General features: G+C 40.5%; 2 protein-coding genes across 2 annotated transcripts; both read right to left on the bottom strand.

The window, feature by feature from the left end:
• Positions 1 to 3,075: 3,075 nt before the first annotated feature.
• LOC135169144 (uncharacterized) lies at positions 3,076 to 4,503 on the bottom strand. Its single transcript, XM_064133880.1, has 4 exons — positions 4,316 to 4,503; positions 4,175 to 4,238; positions 3,500 to 4,016; positions 3,076 to 3,420 (listed from the first exon to the last, which is right to left on the bottom strand). Exons 1-4 carry the CDS (start codon positions 4,501 to 4,503, stop codon positions 3,188 to 3,190), a joined length of 1,002 nt encoding a protein of 333 aa, XP_063989950.1. The 3' UTR covers positions 3,076 to 3,187.
• A 3,938-nt stretch (positions 4,504 to 8,441) lies between these two features.
• On the bottom strand, positions 8,442 to 12,802 carry LOC135169143 (uncharacterized). The gene is made up of 4 exons (XM_064133879.1): positions 12,534 to 12,802; positions 9,447 to 12,398; positions 8,556 to 9,285; positions 8,442 to 8,486 (listed from the first exon to the last, which is right to left on the bottom strand). The coding sequence occupies exons 1-4, from the start codon at positions 12,800 to 12,802 to the stop codon at positions 8,442 to 8,444; spliced, it is 3,996 nt and encodes a 1,331-aa protein (XP_063989949.1).
• Between the last annotated feature and the right edge of the window lie 8,600 nt (positions 12,803 to 21,402).

Here is a 21,402-nt window from a genome sequence, read left to right as displayed (position 1 = left end):
TCCAATTTTACTCTATAAAAATCATAATTATAGAATAATTAAATGATATCGAAAAACTTTCAAAAGTTTGTAATCTGTCCTCATAATAGACATAAAGAAGGCGTCCTCATACTAATCATTGCATGTATTTCCTGGTCCTCAAAGCCACCGTAACATGCTCAATATCTTCATAGTAACTACTAGATCATGATTAGCAGAAGGAGGGGAATATACTACGTTAGTATCGCTGTTGAAGATCATTTCGAAAATGAGAATGGCATAGATGCATTTGCATTGGATTCTTTTGATGATGCATTAAATATCTGCATTTGACGATTGTGATTTTGTGCTCAACGATAGTCTAAAAAAGGACCTGCAGGAGATGACCTTTGACAACTAGAAAACGCTCTATGGTCGCCTAAAATATAATGATTTTGCATCATATTTTTTAATTCACCAATTCAGCATTCATCCGAGCAGTACCTGTGCCAAATTAAATATATTGAATCGTACGCACTCCGTGTGAAAGTGGTATGGTCCCGTAGTTAAATATACCATGAGAAAATCGATAATAATAACTCTCTTATCAAAAAGTTAACGACTATGATTCCCTGATAACAAAAAAAGTGATGTATGCACATTCAAATTTCTCGTATTACCTCTCATCGTTATTCATATATGTCTGTCGTACCTTTAGTGCGATGTAATACTTTATCGCAGAGAATGTTTTTAACTGTCTTCGAATCAGTCAATCGATACAAATTGGAAGTCTCCATACTCATAATTAAATAGATGTCCTCATAGTACTCGAATCGTGATTTATACGTCCCCATAGTACCCGTCCAACTGTTTCGCTCTGGTGTCCTCATAGTTGGCATTATTATTATTTGTCCCATGCTTTACATATAATGATTGTTCATAAATAAAGATCAAGGAAATCAATGAAAACTGCTGATTATTATCTATAAAAATCATAATTATAGAATAATTAAATGATATCGAAAAACTTTCAAAAGTTTGTAATCTGTCCTCATAATAGACAGAAAGAAGGCGTCCTCATACTAATCATTGCATGTATTTCCTGGTCCTCAAAGCCACCGTAACATGGTCAATATCTTCATAGTAACTACTAGATCATGATTAGCAGAAGGAGGGGAATATACTACGTTAGTATCGCTGTTGAAGATCATTTCCATAATGAGAATGGCATAGATGCATTTGACGATTGTGATTTTGTGCGCAACGATAGTCTAAAAAAGGACCTGCAGGAGATGACCTTTGACAACTAGAAAACGCTCTATGGTCGCCTGAAATTTAATGATTTTGCATCATATTTTTTAATTCACCAATTCAGCATTCATCCGAGCAGTACCTGTGCCAAATTAAATATATTGAATCGTACGCACTCCGTGTGAAAGTGGTATGGTCCCGTAGTTAAATATACCATGAGAAAATCGATAATAATAACTCTCTTATCAAAAAGTTAACGACCACGATTCCCTGATAACAAAAAAAGTGATGTATGCACATTCAAATTTCTCGTATTACCTCTCATCGTTATTCATATATGTCTGTCGTACCTTTAGTGCGATGTAATACTTTATCGCAGAGAATGTTTTTAACTGTCTTCGAATCAGTCAATCGATACAAATTGGAAGTCTCCATACTCATAATTAAATAGATGTCCTCATAGTACTCGAATCGTGATTTATACGTCCCCATAGTAGCCGTCCAACTGTTTCGCTCTGGTGTCCTCATAGTTGGCATTATTATTATTTGTCCCATACTTTACATATAATGATTTTTCATAAATAAAATTCAAGGAAATCAATGAAAACTGCTGATTATTAGTAAACATGGCATATAATGATTATTTGGCTCGATTTAGCGAACATATAAGGAGTGTCCTCAAAACCACCATTACACATATATATATATATATATATATATATATATATATATATATATATATATGGTTATAGGAAAATGAGGAAGAAAGGGGGTATTTCAGGAAAGAAATGACAGGAAGGGGTTAGAGGGGATAAAGGGAATAGAGAGAGAGAGAGACAGAGAGACAGAGAGACCCAACTCACCAGATATTCCTCGTCCTCGGCATCCGCCAACCATTTGGCGGCTCGATGATGGAGATCCTGGATGGCGAAAATGTTCTCGCCATCCAGGGTTTCACCCTCCGCATCCTCCCACCGCAGCCACGCATTGGCTGCCCTGAGGTAGGCCCTCTCCCTCCTGGTTGCCTGCATCTGTAAAATAAAAAACAATGAATTAGAAATAAAAACAACAAAATGAATTTAAAAAACTCAAACAACCAAAATGAATTTAAAAACTTAAAACTAAAACAATCGAAAAAATCAAAAACGAAAACAACAACCAAAAACGCACGAAAAACTGAAAAACTAAATTTAAAAAACTAAAAAACTAAAACAAACGAAAAATTAAAAGCTGGAACAACAAAAATTGAAATGAAAAAAAATACGCGGATGTGAAATTTTAAAACGTATACCCACGACGGGTCGACATTTAAACAATATAAAAATACGCGATATAGAAACAACAAGAACACGTGGACGTGAAATATCAAAACCCCAAAATCAAGTCGCGGCCGCGAAAAACTGAGAATTAAATACCGCGAAACACATGCAAAAAAAAAATAGGTAAAAAACTTACCGCCAAACCAAAGTGTTCCTGGCACGCTCCTGCACAGGTTACAACAACCATTTTTTTTTTTTTTTAAATAAAAACGAAAAACACCAAAAACACTAAAACTTGACGAGGCACTAGTCGTCGTCGGGGATGGTGATGGTGAAAGAGGACGAATAGTGGGATCTCACGGTTTATAAAACTTTTGCCCCACTATTTCGCCCTCAACCCTCTAACCTGTAAGTTAGAGGGAGATGAGGGTAAGGATATATGCGGGAAAGACGAGGAAAAAGTCAAAATTGTTCTCTAAACCCTCTAAACAACGAGAAGGAAAGAGACAATAAACGAAAGCCTACAGGACGCCGACGAAGAAGAAGCGAGAGAAATTTCTCCTAGCTTCTACGAGAAAAAAAAAGGGCTGGGGACAGGAGAGGGGAATATTGGGTCTTGCCTAGCAATAAAAAAAAAGTCAAGACTCACAGGTAATGCAATAAAATGTATGACTTTTATTTCAGCTATCCATAAAAATACAAAAATGTTTAATGAATTTTTAACCCGAACGGTTACTGGGTGATAACGGGGGGAAATCAAGACTCTGGATGGCCAATCCTTCATCATCATCATCACCGCTTTGATCCAATTGCATCGCAATTTGATCAAGCTCTTTTTGGCGCTGCGTTGGAGCCCATCGCCCTTCGTAATCGTCCTCGCGATTCCTTTGTTCTAGATTCGCGCCCAACGCGACTAGAACGGCCTCGATTTCCTCGATAGATTTTCGCGGTTCTGCAATGAAAAAAAATACAAGATTAGCTTAAATCAATCTAATCTCAAAATTCATATGATTGATTGATTGAATATTTACTTTTCGGGGTTGAGGTCGCGAAATTCAATGATCCATGCTGAGCATCTTCACCCTCGCGTTCCAGGATTAAATTGATGACTGATGGAGTGCTGGGAATGATCTCGATCGATGAATCCAATTCCATCATGGGCTCAGGGATGATATCCTTCGATGTGTTGTCCTTGGATCGATTTTTTTCTGATTCGCGAGCTCTAAATTGTCTTTGTTTTTCCTTAGCTAGTTCGCGACGTTTTTCGCGAGCGATAAAGTCGGCCTTCTTTTTTTCCGCGAGTTTTAAACGTTTTTCGCGATCCTGTATTTTTTTCAGATCCTTTTTCTTATCAATGTAGTTCACTTGATTGAATAAATCAAGATCTTTTTCTAACATATTAATCCATAACTTTTTTTCTTCTGTACTCACTTGCATGATTTCACTTGTTTTTTTATTATTGACTTTCAGGATTTTAGAGTCACTTTGAGTGCTACCGGGTGATTTATGGCCCAATCGTCTGGTTGAGTTTTTCTTCTTCTTTTCAACCTTTTGAAGGTCAAAGTCAATATTTATGACAGGACCTGTCTTGGAAATCTCATGTCTTTGGAGTTTCACTTTTTTCACTATTTTTCAATTGATCTTTTCTCATCACTGTTATATTGCACTACACGATCACTTATTATTTTAATTCCGTTTTGATTGGCCTTGTTTTCACCATATTTAGATTTTTTAGGTTTAAAAGTTCCAGGCTGATAACCTGATTGATAACTGGATTTTGGAGATGCGTCCACTTGACTTGATGTCATTTTGACGTAAAAAACGTAAATGCAGTAAAATGATCTCACTGGGGTCCTTGATGCATCCCTAGTTTAGAGGAGGGGCTAAGTTTTCCACACTTTTTTGAAGATTTGCCCTTGGTGGGGGGTCCTTTGCATACCTGATGGGGAAGGATGGCCCAGTTTTCCTTTTTCTTCGCCCCCCACTTGTTTTGCATTTGTTGGCTATTGAAAGGAAAGGTCAATGATTGGTCCATTTCCTTTCTTGTAGACCAATGTCTCCTCCCCCGCAGGGAGATAATATTCTTCCTCACACGCCCTAAAAAAGTAGTACCAATAGAGTTTTTCCCCCACTCCTGCTTTGCATAATCTTGTGTGTTCTATGCAGTCGAAAAAACCATTTGACTTCGATATTTTATATAATAATACATCACTATTATGCACAATTGCTTTAGTAACCACAGCCAAAGTTTTTGCATTTTTCGCATATTTCCTTTCATTTAATAAATTCGCGATTGCAATGCTTCTCAGTGATGGAGGATTATATCTCATTTGAAAATTTGATTCGATTTCTCTATTAGATTCTGCAGGTTCTTCATTGTCACACACTTTAAATGTCGTACACATGTCTATGCTCTCATCTTGAGAGTGTAATTTGTCCCTACGATATCTGATATGGATTTTATTCCTTGTCTCACCGAGGAATTTATATTTACATACGCAAGAAGGATCAACAAGGAAATCTTCCACTTCACATTCCAATCCTGACCCTATCGCGATTTTCCGCGCTTTTGCTGGAATGCACATGTCATCACTGTCTAGGTAATCATCATCGGTATATTTATCAACACATACGCGTACTCTTTTCTGGCGAAATTGAGGCTTTTGTCGTCCCTCATACGATTCGCGACCCGCGAGATATTTTTTAAGGGACTCTAAAGCATAACTTTCAAAGTTTTTAGACATTTTTACTATTGCAATGCCTTTTAACGAATGACAACAAACGCGTCACTCGATTTAACAAAAAAAATCGGTATAGGAAGGTTCCATGGTAAGAGTGGGGGTACCGCGCAACATACAAAAACCGCGAAAGTGGGGCGCATGTGTGACGCCGCCGCCGCAGAACTCCCTGCGGTGGGGGATAATGTGTGACGGTTATAGGTCTGTCATGCGTATAGTCTGGGATTCTGTCCCCTCCACTCTCATACGTAGCGCTATAAAACGCGGGTGCTCGCGGTGGATTTGATTCAGTCGTCCTGATTTCATCCATTCATTTTTTCAACATGGAAAGTACCCAACAAAAGGGATTCAGTGATGCTGAACAGCATGTGGTCTTGTCTCAAGTTATATCTTTGAATAGATCAGAGACAAAACAAATTCGTGTCGGCTTAAAAGTTACGTGTTTCGGTCAATTCGTCCCGGTTGTGCAATTTATGGGCGTACGCCCGAAACGCGCCATATTGTCAATGACACGAGAAAAATGGACCCTTTTTTTCAACGATTTGGATGCTGTAACCGATTACTTTGACCCTGAGAAGTTCCACCCAAAGATCAACCACAATCTACTTGCAAAGGAATTTGGGGCCATAAACGTGAAATTCCACCGCAGTTTTGAAAATCCCTGCGTGACCTTTGTTCACAATGATGATGCAAATCAGACTCCCATAATGATGATGGGACAGAGCATCATTACATTGAAAAACAAGGCTGCATGGATTAATCAGTGGCTGGATTTCTTGGAGACATTGCCTCTCAAGGAATATAAGGAATCGCTTGTACAATCAATTAAAGGAATTGCTATGAATTATATGGATTATAATAGAATGCCTGCCACGGAGGATCTTCATCATCGCATACGCGTAAATTTCGAGGAAATGTATCTCATGGCTCGCGATGATCTTCGACGTACAATACCCCACGAAAATCTTGGTTATTTGTATCAATTATTTGGAGAATTATTCCATAATTGTTACAATTATTTGGATAAATTCGCGGGAGGGGCTTACAGAATGCCCTCATATTGAAAAAACCATACACATATGATTTTATGTAAATGATTTAATCTAGACAAAGATTTGTAAAATGTATCCTATTATTATTATGAAATATAAAAAAAAAAGATAAAATTTAAAACCCTATGTTGAATTATTTATGAAAAAACCCTCAACATCTTTTCAGGTATAAAAAAGACGGAAGGCAAAAAAAAAAAAGCTATTGACTTTTAGATAAAAACTTTTGAAAGGAAAAAACATGCAATAAAAAGAAAGAGAAAAACATAGTCAAAAAAAAAGGAGACATCGTTGAGAATTTTTCCAACGGTCTTCCATAGAAAGGGAAAATTTATTACCCTAAAAAACCTGTAAAAAAAAAGCATTCATTTACTGCGCCATTCATGCCAGGGCATTGCGCAATCCTCCATCTAAAAAAAAATAATGGGCCAGTTTCCCTTAACACGTGAACGGCATTCCATTGCATAACAATGGAATGCTTTCAGGCGTTTTGGGACCTGCCCGCATTCCTTGCCACCCACCCACCACCCACTTCCTGTCGAACAATGACATTTTTTGGGGACCCTCACCCCAGGGGGCCCTAGAGCGGCGACGTCCTCCTCAAAGGACAATGGGGAAAACGTGTTCGGTCACGTCTGGAAAAAGGGGGGAAGGGGGGCGATTCCTGGAAGAAAATTCGCCAATCGTGCCCACTTACTACTACCGGCGATTTAACATATCTCGAAAACGGCTGAGTGGATTTCCAAAATCCAATAGCCTATTTTGAGAGACTACTCCCCCGAATAACCTCACAAAATGTGAGAAATTTTGAATCATTAGTGGCCGACCGGGAACTAGTATAAGTTCCGGCGGAATTTCGATCGGGATATCGAACGGGTGGATGATGCAATCGCCACCCCGCTCTATCCTTTACACTACTACGCAATACCGCACACATTATTTCACCCTTTCGGTTATTCACTGAATACGGCTTGGAATTTTCCAAAAGAAACACTAATTAAACTCTCTAAAAGGATTTGTGGGGCCAGGCAAAACCTGGAGAATACTCGTACGCTATTGATGGGTAAATCGTTATATTTTGGGGAACTGATTATTAACCCTCATCTTAAACCACCCGGAAGTGGAGAAAGGGGTGCTTTGGGCATGACCCAAAGTGAATAATTAGACCAATTAACTCACCATCAAATCTAGGCGTCTACGCCTGCCTTTTCCTTTCATCCTCGATCCTTTTCACTGACTATTCACGAATGATTTTATTCTGTACTCCTTATCCCTTCGATTCACCGATCGCGACTGATTGATCGCATCGATGTGATCTGAGGGGGACGGACCGGGAGGCCCCGCACTATTTCCCGAGGTCCTCCCGAAATTTTCCGAGGGGCACCGCGTAGTGTCACCCTCTCTATTCTAATTACAACCATAGTCCTGACGCTCCCCTTTACCGACCGGGTTCTAGGGACGTGATTGCTCACTAGTGTTTCTGGGGTTTTGGCGCTTCCTGCGGGTTTGACTCTCCGCGATCAAGGGGGGCTAAACAAATATATTCAAAAACCGAAAACTAATGACGTAAATCCTAAACAGCCTGGCAATTCGTCGAAGACAGGGGCTGTACCTGCTCCGAGCGACCTTCCACCAAAAACAAAAACGTATACACTTAATCCCCTTAAAATCCGCTTTTTGGAGCGCCGGTATTTCAGCCGGGCTTATTCAAATGCCCGTTGAATTAACATAGGGTGAATCCCATACAAACTATCGGATGACTCGTATTTTGGCCCTTCTTCGCGATAATCTTAATGGGCCCACAAAACTCATACTTGGGTCGGTACAAGGCGAACAAATTCCTTAATTGACCACCCGAGGGTGGAGGGGAAAATTAAAAATCCCTATTTTCCGGGTTTAGCCACACCGGGGTGGAATAGTACGAAAATAAATAAATAATTCTCTCTCTCTCTTCCCTCTCACTCACGCTTTTATTTTACTCGTCGTTTCGGGATTTGGTGTTCTCCCTCCCGTCTTTGGGTTCTCAACAGACATCCCCAACTGTCTGTTACAGTTCTAAATTCGATTTTTTTAGTTTTTCGCGTTTTTCTCGGCTCCTGGGCCTCCTAGAGCAAAACGGGCCCGGATTTGGTATCAACCCTTTTTTTGCCCATATCTTTGGATGTAGCATAGCTAGGACAATTTGGCTAGCGCCTGTATCGTCTAACTCTGTAGAAAACGACACAGTTGAGCTATTGATTGAATTAACTCAAACAATCAACGACTTGGGTGAATCACTTGTTTATTTTTCGAATTATTACAAAAGGAAGGTGTCCCATCAGATAGTTGGTCGGTGGTGGATTCGCTCTGACACATGTGATACATTTGCGGATAACACGTCGGATTTGATTTCGGCCATCTAGTATCCAGTAAGATTGTCTGGTGTTGTAGAGGGTTCCTTGGACGCCTGAGTGGAAATTTTTGAGATGTTCTTCTTGGATGATGAGGTCTGTGATAATGTGATTCTTGGGGAGGATGATTGGATGCTTCTGGGTAGCTGTTAGCTCGGCTCTATTCAATCTTCCTCCTACACGCGAAAGACCATTTTCGTCAAGGCTTGGGTTGAGCTGACTCAGTTTATGGTGGTGTGGTTTCCCAGTTTCGGTTGATAGTTTAAGTTGTTGAAGTTCCGTGGAGAAGACAGAAGATTGGACAAGTTGAAGCAGACGGTCTCGTGTCTTTTGTAGTTCTATGGCTGAGAGTTGCCCTTGCCAGCGTCGTCTCCTTTTGACAACATCGATTAGTCTAAAACAATAGGCAAATGTGCGTATTAGTTTGGTGAAAGAGTTAAAATTTTTGAATAGTGAATGATCAAGTGTGGTGTGTAGGCAGATTATTTGTTTTTTCTCACTGTCATCAGTGGGGTTTTGAATGATGGGCTGCTGTGGCCAGTGGTCTAGTGTTTCTTGCAGCCAACTTGGGCCATGCTGCCAAAGGTTACATATTTCCATTCGCAGCCGCCATTCGAGTTCATTGTTTTTTGCTGAATGTCTACAACTCGGTTTTGTACAAAGGTTTTTAAGGTATGAGGCGGGGTGTGAATCCAATGGAGAGTGATAGTGGAGTCGGTCCAAAGAACCGTCTTGGATATGGGAAGGTTAATAGCTATTTTTATTGTTTCGATTAGGGTGGCTAATGTATGGGCTCCATACAGTTCGAGTCGCGGAGTTCGAACTGGGCTTTGAAGCGATGCTACTCTAGACCTTGAGCACAGCAAATTGACTTGACTCGATCCTTGTGGGTCAATAGATTTTATATAAATACAGGCTCCGTAACCCACATTGCTCGCGTCGCAGAACCCGTGTAATTGAATTTGTTGTTTGTTTTTGATTATGACCTTCCTATCAAATTGAAGGTCGTTGATTAAAGGGAACTCAGTACACAAATCGATCCAGAGTGTTCGAATACTGAACGTTATTGATTCGTCCCAGTCCACCTTGGCGGACCAGAGTTGCTGAATGATGTTTTTTGCCTTCAATATGACTGGGCCGAGCAGGCCTAATGGGTCAAAGATTGATGGTACTGTGGATGAAATGTTTCGTTTTGTTATTGTGTTAGTTAAAGTTATTGGTTTTGTTTTGTATTGGATGGCATCGACTTCTGAATTCCATGAGATGCCTAGTGTTTTAATTGTTTTATCACTGTCCAGTTGTAGATGCTGGTTGATGTGCTCAGGTGGTACTTCTCGTAGCACTGCTGCATCATTGGAGGCCCATTGGCGAATGTTCAAGCCGCCCTTCAGTAGTAGTTGTGTAATTTCAACTTGGGCGAGTTGAGCGTCTTCAACATAATTGAACCCAGTTAATAGGTCGTCGACATACATATCCTCTTGTAGGATCCTTGAGGCGATAGGGTAAGTCCATGCTTCGTCTCGAGCGAGTTGTTGAAGACACCGAATGGCCAAAAAGGGGGCGGCTGATAGTCCGAAGGTGACTGTGTTGAGCTCATAGGTGGCGATATCTCCCTCCTCATCTTTCCAGAGGATTCTCTGGTATTTGCGATCGTCGGGATGAATGAGGAATTGGCGATACATTTTCTCTATATCTCCTGTTAAGACATACTGGTGGCATCTGAATCGCAAAATCAAAGAAAATAAATCATCCTGTATAGTAGGTCCGATCATGAGGGTTTCGTTCAGTGAAATGCCATTTGATGTCCTTGATGATCCGTCGAACACCACTCGCACCTTGGTTGTCATGCTGCTCTCCTTGATGACTGCATGATGTGGTAGGTAGTATCCGGGGGACTCAATATCTGTTGTCTTGGTCATGTGCTGAAGTGAGAGGTATTCTCTAATTACGGCGCGATATTCTTGATTCAGGTCAGGGTTTTTGTTCAGTCTTCCTTCCAATGAATGTAAACGTTTGAGGGCAGTCTCCCTAGATTCCCCCAATCCTGGTGGAGTCGATCTGAACGGTAATGCAACTGAGTCACGGCCAGTGCTTGTTCTGTAATGGTGTTGCTGGAAATGTTCTTCAGCTGATAGTTCTTCTGGCGAGGAGAGTTTCCTCGTGGGTCCCTCTTCAATTTCCAAAAATCTTCGCAGATCTGTGGCAATTTGTGTGTTGAATGCTTGGTGTCTTTTGTGAGGTAGCGTTGGAGATAGACTACCTCCGATCACCCAACCTAGACGTGTTTTTTGCAGGATAATGTTGGATCCCTGCTTTCCAGCTATCTGGTATTGGCCAGTTGTGAACAGGTCCAGACTGGGAGCTGAACCAAGCAACATATCGATAGGCCTAGGCTTGAAAAATTCCGGATCAGCCAGCTGGATCTTTGATGGCAAACTAAAGATGTTTCGTGGGATCGGTTGGGTTGGAATGAGGTGTGAGATAACAGGAATTGTCAGACATTGCACCTCTGTTTCGTATTTTTTGTTGGTTGATTGGATGGTTGCAGTTATTAAATGTCTGGTGTGGGTCGCTAGACCATTGAGAGCACTGACAGGTACTGAGTATTTCAACTTAGGGAGTTTTAATTGTTCGGCTAGTCTTTCAGTGATGAAGTTTGCTGTGGAGGCGGTATCTAGTAGAACTCGGCATTTTATCGGTCGTTTGTTTTGATCTAGGATATCAACCATCGCGCTGAGCACTATTTGATCGCTGGGGGGATGGGCAATAAAACTGATCTGTTTTGTAGGCAACTGTAAGATTGATGGAGACTGATCTTTGATGGATTGTGACTGGCTAGACATACCTTTCGTTGCTTGTGGAGTTTTCTCCGCAAGGAGTGCATGATGTAACGACGTATTGTGCCTTTCTTCGCAGAGTCGACAGTTCCTTGGAGAGTAGCATTCAGCGACTTGATGGTTGTTGCGAAGGCAATTGATGCAGTATGACTGCTCTCGTGCCACCTTTAACCGTTTGCTAGCTGGTAGACTCTTGAACTCTGCACACATGAAAAGCGGATGTGGTTCCTTCCTACAATGCGAGCAGGCGGAGGAGGTGTTGGTGATGAAGGCTTGGGCGTAGGTGCGTTTGTCATTTTTCTTAACATTGAAATGGTTCTGAGTGGACGAAAATCTGGTTGGTTCAAGATGCTGGTTTATTTCAGACGAGACCTTATTGATGTGTCGAATGGCAAGACGGCTTGCTCTGCGTGATAAAAAGTTCAGTAAATCGCTGAGTGCTGGGAATGTCCCTTTGGGAATCGTTTCATCCCAATCGTCGGCAGTGGAGCGGTGGAGTTTGTTTTCTAAAATCGTCACGATTATTTCTTCTGACAACTCAACCCCCATTACCTTCAACATTTCGTAATGTTGGCGTGTATCGTCCATGAGTTGTGAGAGCCCTTTGGAGGTCTCATGTTCTTGCTTTGGTAAATTCATTAGAAGATTCAGGTGTCTTGAGATGATGAGGCGCTGATCTGAGTAGGTCGCATCTAATAATTTCCAAGCTCTGGCATAATTTTCGGCAGTTATTGGGAGCATTTTTATTTTATCGAATGCTGGTCCCGTCAGTGCACGACGAAGATATGAGAGCTTATCAACGTCCGTGACATCGTCTTGATCGTGAATCATCGACCCGAACTCTCCTTTGAATGTTAGCCACTTTTCATAGGCACCATTGAAGGAGGGTAACGTCGACTGCGGCAGCTTAAGTCGTCTACGTCAAGTGGAGATGTTGTGATGCGATTGGGGTAGATCTGATGGACATCTTGAAAGTCCGTCTCCAAGTCTCGCTGTTGCCTTTAGCTTCTCATATTTTGTTATATTGTCGTAATAATCATTTTCGATTTGCTGTCCCTTGATGTTATATCGGTCGTAGTACTGGTTGTCTGTATCGAGGCCTTTTAGTTCTGCTGTTAACTCTTCGAAGTTGGCAAATAATTCCTGATAGGATTTAATTTTGTTGTCAATCTTTTCTGGCTCCGGTGCGGCATACTCATAAATGCCCAGGAATTTTTTTATTGTGACATTTCCCGCCTCCAGTTTATCCATTCGTTCGATGATGGCCCTAATTTTCTCTCTCCTGTGTCCATCCTCCTCCTCGCCGTTGGGATGAGCCATTTTCACACTTATGTTTCACTGCACTTGAGGTCACTTTTTCTTTTTTATGCACTTATCGTTTATTGTCACTTTTGGGTTGGAATTTCTGCGGTATTGTTAATTCAATATAAACCTTTGATAATTTTTTGTTAATCCGGCTCGAAGGACCAAATTGTGTATCGTCTAACTCTGTAGAAAACGACACAGTTGAGCTATTAATTAAATTAACTCAAACAATCAACGACTTGGGTGAATCACTTGTTTATTTTTCGAATTATTATTAGAGTTAAACAGAAATCGATTTCGGTATTAATGGAAACCACGAAGGGTCGCAATGTCTTTTCTCTTAACGTAAGCTCACTCGAAGTTCAAAAACTACTACCCTGTCCTTCGTTCCCCCCAGGTCAAAAATCCTATTCCCGAGTTCTTCCCTCAGGCTAAGTGGGGGTATCAGGATTTTTCTAGTTGACCAAGAGAAATTCTTGAGGCTATGGTTGGTCAGTTGGCGGTTTATGACTTGGATGTCAACCAAGTCCGCGTGGAGTGGATCAATCTAGGTATCTCTAGAAATGTCACGTTTCAGGAAAGGCCCACCGTAGTACTTAAGTGCAAAGCCCACAAAAAAGGGCCAGAGTCATAAACCTTTGAAACTGACTGTTGGGTTGCAAGCAAAGTTAAAGAAATTACGTGGGTCCTCTATGTGCTGGAAAAGTGGATAGAAAGGTGTGGCTGGATGAATCCCATGAATTTTCTCAAGGGCAGGAGCAATGGATGTACATTAAATATTTCGCGCCCGAGACACTCGATCCCCCGCAGTTTCAAGCATATGTTTCTAATACGGAACAGCGCCATTGGATTCGTGAGACCATTTGCGATTTTTCTAGGTGTCCGGGAATTTTCTAAAGTCGATTTGTTTAGTTTTCCGCGTTGTTCTCGGCTCCTGGGCCTCCTAGAGCAAAACGGGCCCGGATTTGGGATCACACCGTTTTCCGCCCATATCTTTGATAATATCATAGCTAGGGCAAGTTGGACGGCGCCATTCTATTTGTGAGACGATTTCCGCGTTTTCTAGGGGTCCAGGAATATTTTTTTTTTTTTTTTTTTTTATTCAAGCATTTTGAAACGGGAGGGTTTATTATGCTATAACAAATACACAGATATATACAATATATGAAACTGGTGGTATAGTAGGTTACAGTAAGTTATTTTATAATCTATTTTAAATACAGATTTGACATTTATGAATAAATCTATAAATAATATTTACAAGTAAGAAATCCGTTGAACGTAGGAAGTATCTCATATCATATAGTGGAAAGTACTTATAGTTGCGTAGAGAGGAGAGCATCGCGTTTTTTTCTTGGTTATACACGGGACATTGCCAGAAGATGTGGTTCAGATCTTCTACCGTGTGGCCACATTTGCACTTTGGCGAGCCAATGATGTTTTACCGAGCTAGGGACTCAGCGAGGCTATGGTGATTAGCACGAGCCCTTTTAATCCAGGAAATTGTCCTTCGCGATAGTTTCTTTCCTGCAAGCCAGGGTTTCCTAGTGTTGCTGTAGAAATATTCGAAATATTCTCGGCCTTTGATCAGTCCTACTTCAGTGCACCAGTTCTGCGTTTTATGAAAGCATTCTTGTTTCAGAAGCTCGCGGAGATCAGTGGAAGGGACACGAAAGGGGTATGGTTCAGCCGTAGTGGCCTCCCTAGCAAGTCGGTCGGCCTCTTCATTGCCTGCGATACTCGAATGGGAGGGAACCCACATGAATTTAATGTTATATTCAGGGGTGTAGTGCAAAAAACGACTGTAGTTTTTCTTGACTTCTAGGATGTTTATGTTGTTTTTGACCGATAGGCAAGGGGAAGACAGAGATTGAATGGCACTGAGAGAGTCTGTAACAATTATATAGTTGTGACTGGGGAAATTCAGTGCTAGCTTAACTGTTTCGTTGAGCGCATAAGTTTCCGCAGCGAAGATAGATGCACGTGGATTAACGTTGAAGGATTGGGAAGTATTCAGGTCTTGAGAATATATCGCGGCGCCTACCGACCGACCTCCCCTGGTTTTACTACGATCGGTAAAAATTTTGACGTGCGGGGATGAGGATCGCTGGTTCTGTGGATCGTAGTTCGGGTTGGAGGAGGCTGAGGATTGGGTAGGAGCCTCTATGGTAGGAGGCGCTGACATTATAACATCGTACTCATATAAATACAAGTTGAAATGGTCATCTGAAATTACGCAGTCCATTAGAGGTATTATTTCGTTGATGGATTTGATGATTAAGCGACGGTTACGGAGAGATTGATTGTGGCTGTTAAAAATGTTGTGAATGGTGGAGAATACTTGGGTATTTGTATTTGACAGGATTTTTAGGAGATAATTGTTGGCCAAAAAGTGGGTGCGATGTTCTATAGAAGTGAGTTTACTTTCTCCCAAGAGGATATTTATTGGAGTTGAGTTTCTATAACCGAGGCTGAGTCTGATAGCAGCATGTTGTATTCTTTCTAGCTTCGAGATTCCTGCTTTTTTTCGTGGGAAATATATGAAGGAGCCATAATCGATTACTGATCGAACAAATGCTTTGTATATAATGAGTAGCGTCTCCGGGTCCGCACCCCACCAGGTACCACGAACATACTTGATCAGGTTCAACGCATTGAGGGCAGTAATTTGAATTTTATCAAGTTGATTTTATCGAGTTGACTGAAACTCAGTTTATGATCAAAAATGATTCCAAGAAACCTCGCCTCCGTCGTACAATGAACAAGACATTCGTCTAGAGTAACAGTAGTATCTACAGCTTGTGTCAGCCTCTTTCGCCTGTTGAAGTGTATCAATTGGGTTTTGTCGGGTGATAGACTCAGGCCCAGACTGAGAAGATTTTTACTTATCGTTGATATAGATTTTTCCATGACTCTGACTCCCATGCTAGTGGACGAAAAACTAGTAAACAGTCCGATGTCATCCGCAAATTGTGAGATCTGCACGTTGCTCGGTAAATTGTCGGCAATATTCGATACGTATATCATGTATAGAAGTGGGGAGAGAACACCCCCCTGAGGGACCCCCTTATGTACGAGTCTTGGAGTTGTATTATAGGGGGAGGTGAAGCTTCTACTATATGTTAAAAATTGCACAAATTTAACTAGGGTCTTAGGACAGCCGATTTTTGCTAGTTTGTCCAGTAAGATTGAGCAATTTACGTTGTCAAAATCAGACTTTACATCAAGAAAAGCACCCAAAGTCTCATGGCTCGCAGCCAATCCTAGCTCTATGTGTAATAGTAGATTGCTCAAGTTGTCCATACAAGACCGCCCCTTCCGGAACCCGCTTTGAGATGTAGGCTGAATATCCCTGGTCTCAACCCACCACTCCAGACGATATTTGACCATGGTCTCAAAAAGCTTGCTCATGCAGGATGTTAGTGCAAAAGGTCGAACACCGTTACCACTGGTCTTAGGGATAAAACTAACGAATTGCTCAGTCCAGTCAGAAGGGAATGTAGAGATCATGTACATCTCATTGAACAGATCTAACAGTATCAGTTTGAGGTTTATTGGTAGTTTTTTCAATAGCACATAGTCAAATCCATCTAGTCCTGGGGCAGATTTATTTTTATGAGAGTTAAGGGCTGCGTTGAATTCAACAAACGAAAAAGGAGACTCCAGCATATCATTGTTCCGACAAAGAGGAAAAATCTTCGGGTTGTTGGAGCACCATAGCGGGGATATGGAGCCTAGACACGACTCTACGAAATTGTGCATTTGTAAGTTTAAGTCCTTATTAATTGACCGGTTGTGGATCCAACAGTGTTTAAAGATTTTACACGAATTCCAAACATAGGTAGGACCTTGTCGGAAATTGACGGTTTCTGCGAATTTCCTAAAGCTGTATCGTTTCTTGGTTTTAAAAATTTTACGGGCTATGGCCACTTTTTTTTATGTGAAACATCTATAGGCGCACTCCTAAACCGAATCGTTGGCGTGGCGATACATGCCGTGGCGAGCAATACGCTATACTAACGTATGCCTATCTATATTCTGTGTAGTAGAGTGTACGGTGTGGCTTCTCACTCAGTTCGACGTTGTTGTTTACTACGGTACACATAACCTGCGTTTTATTTAATTTTTCATTTTAATTTTTGACAATAAAATATGTGTGACAGTGATAACTCAGAAGATCAAAGTGATCAACCTTGTGCAAAGAAAGTGAAACTACACTATGGTATACTACCAAGTCATCAGTAAGTAGATCGTATTTTTCATGTCTCCATAAATGTAATTATTATATTTTTATATTTAATTAATTATATTCATATTAATCATATTAATAATTTATATAAATTATATTAATATTATCTTCAATTAAGTATTCTTTTATTAGTCATGAAGAAATTAATGTAGAAAAATTAATTAATAAAATTTATATTTGCAAATCTTTAGTCATATATTGCAATAATTAACTAAGATTTGAGTTCATGAGTATATTGAAGCCACACTTGAAAAATTTTTTTTTTGTGTATTTTAATATCATATTTTTTTTAATATTTCAGTTCCCAATAATCATCGCAGGGATCACAACATATTCTTATTGAAACTCGACGCCACCCTGATCATTCAAACACAAGGCATACTATCAATCTTGTGTAAGACTTTATTAATCGAATAGTACCAGTGTTGGATGAGGGATCTGGTTTGTGCCAGTTGGGTGATTGAGGGGGGCTGGTGGTGGTGAGAGGTGAGGGGTGAGGAATTGAGCCGGTTGTGGGCACTAAGAGTCACACGCGTTATTCTTTCTTTGAGTCACTTTTATTACAAAATAATATAGTCACAATCTATTATAAATAAATGATGAGCGGTCACTGACTTTAAATCACAATACTATTGAGATACTCGCGATTTGAGGAATCGAGAGTTGAAACGCGTTTGGGTTTCGTTGTATAATGACGAGAGCACTAAATGGTACTTGTTGTCGCAACGGAGTCCAAACGGTGAGAGAGAGATTTTCGGAGAGGTCACGGTCGAGAAGGATCTAGATTGATTGACACGTGACCCCTCTGATTGGTTGAAGGGCGTGTTTCCGGGGTCAATCCGTCCGGAAAGTGGCTCCTCGGATAGGCAAAAATGCCAATTGACCCCCTGGCAACAGCAGGTTGTTTTGGCCAGGGGTCGAGCGGTCATGAGTTCGGGGGGTGCGGGGGACGGGAGGCCAGCGTTTAGCTGGATTTCCAACAACCAGGCTATTTTAATTTTTATCTTAGATTTTATTAACATATTTATATATTTTTTAATATAAATGTGTGTTTATATTTTTTAATATGGAACAACAATAGATGCTGTATTTGTGAGATATCTTGATGATGTTCCGTCCAATATTTTTGTAACGTACTTTAGTTATCATCGACCAATCGTCACAGTAATACCGGCAGAGGAAACATCAAATATAACTATGACTGAAATCACGAATGAAAATATTTAAATTGTGGCCACTTGATATTAATATCGAACTTTTATATCACATGTAAATAAATGTTTATTAAATAAAGTTACCATTTTCTGTAAGAAATTCGTAATACTTCATTTTTCCATTAGGCTATATTTAATTCCTGTAATAATATCATCTTATATGCATATTACTTGTATACACATGATGTTTCACATCTGCCAGGCGTCCCATGACGGCTTATTCAGTTTTTCGCGTTTTTATATTCAATAAAGTCATTAGGCTCCTCAGTATAAATCCATTTCTTAAATGCTGCGCTACGGAGACGTTTCGCTTTGTCACATTCAGATTCCCACCAGTAGACTGGGTTGCGATGAATGCTCGAGGGGACCGTTTTTCTTTGCGGCGTGAATTGAGATATTTTGTTTTGTAGGTTGTGTTTAAAGAAATTGTATTTATCAACAGTATTCAAGGTTTCGTAGGAAGGTTCTAAAAATTGGGAGTAGGAGTCATTAAGTGATTCGTACAGTTTGTCCCAATCTGTTTTTACCGATGTAAGTTTAAATGACTGTTTTATATAAATATGTCTTTCTAGAGCCTTTTAAATATGCATAGGATAGTGATCAGAGCCGTATGGCTGGTCGTGTACTCGATATGTAACCCTGTCCGCAAGCAGTGGGCTTGAGATGATAAGATCAATGTTTGATACACTACTTGTGCCAAAATGAGTGATGGTGTCCGTATTGTGGATCATGGCGTTGTTATTAATAATTGAGTTCAGTAAGCGCTCACCTTGTGTGTGGCTGACTTGACAATTCCAGACTGTGTGATGGGCGTTCATGTCACCAACCAGCAATGAGTATTCAGCTTGATTTGAATAGGAAATCAGTTTATCCCACATATCGTTCGAGAGGTTTGACCTCGGAGGTTTGTAAATACCAAAAAGGTTGAACTTAGGAGTAGTATTGGTAACAGAAAAGCCCATCACCTCAGCCATTTCTTCTGGAAAATGAGAGGTATCAATGCGGTTATAGGCAATATTTTTCCTAAAGGCAAAATAAATACCGCCCCCACAGGAATAGGATCGGTCCTGTCTAATAACGTTGAATCCTGATAATCTATAATCTCTAGTATCTGTAGCACTTTGTTGAGTCTCTACACAAATGATGATGTCCACTTCCTTTGCCAGTATTTGTAGATCCAAGAATCGTTGACGAAGACTGCGGCAGTTCCAATAGAGTATACTCAATCGCTTAATTGTATGTGATTGATGGTTGTCCATGAATGATGATTTTTTAGGTGGATTACGAGCTGCGAGTGCCATCTGGAGATACAATTACATTTTCAATAGTCATCTCGTCATCGGAGGAAACATCGATAGGTGTGTCGCTCTGTACTTTTTTGATTATCTTCCTGACTCTTCTTTTCAGACACCGGTCGTCAAAGTGTTTACAGATGCTCGATAACATGGTAGCAAGAGCCGGCATATCCTGCGTGAAGCTGAGGGCAACCGACCTTGGGTTAGGTGTTGCGTGCGCACGGAATAGAAATATTTTCAATTGTTCCATTGAAATTGGGTAGGTATCCAAGGATACTTGAGCTTGTGTCTCAACTAATGCAACTTGTTGATCAATATTCGTTAATATTTCATTGTGAGGTAGCGAGGATTCCATGTCATTACCTGACTTATTCGTTTCGTGGGCTACTGGTTGTAATGAGTTGTTGTGAGAATTAGTGTCTGAGGACATAGCTATTGATTTGCTGTTGTTGACGAAATTGCTATCTCTGTTCCTCTTCTTGCTCGGGGAGGGGGAAGAAGAGTTGGTTGAGAGACTGGTGACAGAACGATTACGTTTTCCCCCCACGGGGGGGTCTTTTGAGAAGTCAATGGGATGTTGTGATGTTATACTGTTTATCAACTCGGGGTTCTCATCTCCATGTGATTCGGTGTGTTCAGCGTTATTTGGGCAATCCCTGGCCATGTGGCCCTTGTTTTTACAAACGAAACAGGACATGGAATCAGTTGACAACCACATCCAATAGTCAACAGAATCGTGATGAATTTGTATTTTATCTGGGATGCGAGATAAGTCAGACGATGGAATCTCAACTTGACGTCGGTTGCATTGTACACTCGTTCACTGACTTTATGATGAAGATGTGTTTGTGAAAAGCTATTTATTTTCTGAATATTCGAATTGTTTATTTTTCAATTATTTAATATACAATAGTTTTAAAATACGGATATCAAATTAAGTTGTTTAAATTATTGAGAGAGTCTGTCTGATAACTTGAATGTTGAACGTAACCGATAAAGTGTAGGTCCTAACTTAGAAAAAACTACTAATCCATTGTATCGAAATGTTGGGATGTTGTCCAAAGGCACGGACCTAGAGGAGAGGCGCGTAGGCGTATATTGCCCGTAATAAAATGCCTTTAAGACGATGGGAAATTCCCGGGAAAATTTCGGTCGTCGTTAAGGAGCGACGAGGGATTATCATATTCCCGAAAACCCCATATAAACTAAATGTCGGAATCGTTGGGAAAAAAATCATTATCGAAACTAAGTGTTTTTCTCAGTGGGCGTAATAAATGATTTGCTCGATGGATCTACAATTTAAGAACATTAAGCCGGGGCTTTTATGTTTTATAGTCTTTAGTTTCCGGGGAAAGAAAATGTACAATACGGGTAATTTTTTCTGCGACCGAACATGCATAGTAGATGCGTGAATCCTGCCTCATTGATACCAGCTCTGAGCGGAGTGATTGGTGAGGCGAGGGTGATACCAAGCTCTGTGAGCCTTTGTTCAATGACTGAGTTAGGGACTCAAGGGAATACGTTGGAAATGACCACTCTTTTAGATTTGGGAATATATGATCGGATTGGGATATGCGTTTCGTTTATTTGAACTTTGGTCTCTTCTTCAATCAATTTGTCGACTAAGTTTGAGGAGTTGAGAACAAAAAGGATCCTTTTACTAGAGATCTTTGCAACTGATAACATGTCAGAAGGTTGAACAATTTTGGCCAAGGCATATACGTATTCCTAGACAGTAACACCATCGATGGCTTCTAAGACTATGGCTTGGTCTTTTTTCGGTAAGCTAGCTTGTTGAATAGCCTGAGAGTATGATACAGTGGGGGGTGTAGCTTGTGGTTGAGTAGACATGATGTT

The sequence above is a fragment of the Diachasmimorpha longicaudata genome, chromosome 14, assembly GCF_034640455.1.
Source record: "Diachasmimorpha longicaudata isolate KC_UGA_2023 chromosome 14, iyDiaLong2, whole genome shotgun sequence".
In the NCBI taxonomy this organism is placed as follows: domain Eukaryota; kingdom Metazoa; phylum Arthropoda; class Insecta; order Hymenoptera; family Braconidae; genus Diachasmimorpha; species Diachasmimorpha longicaudata.
This window is presented reverse-complemented; position numbering and strand designations above follow the sequence as displayed.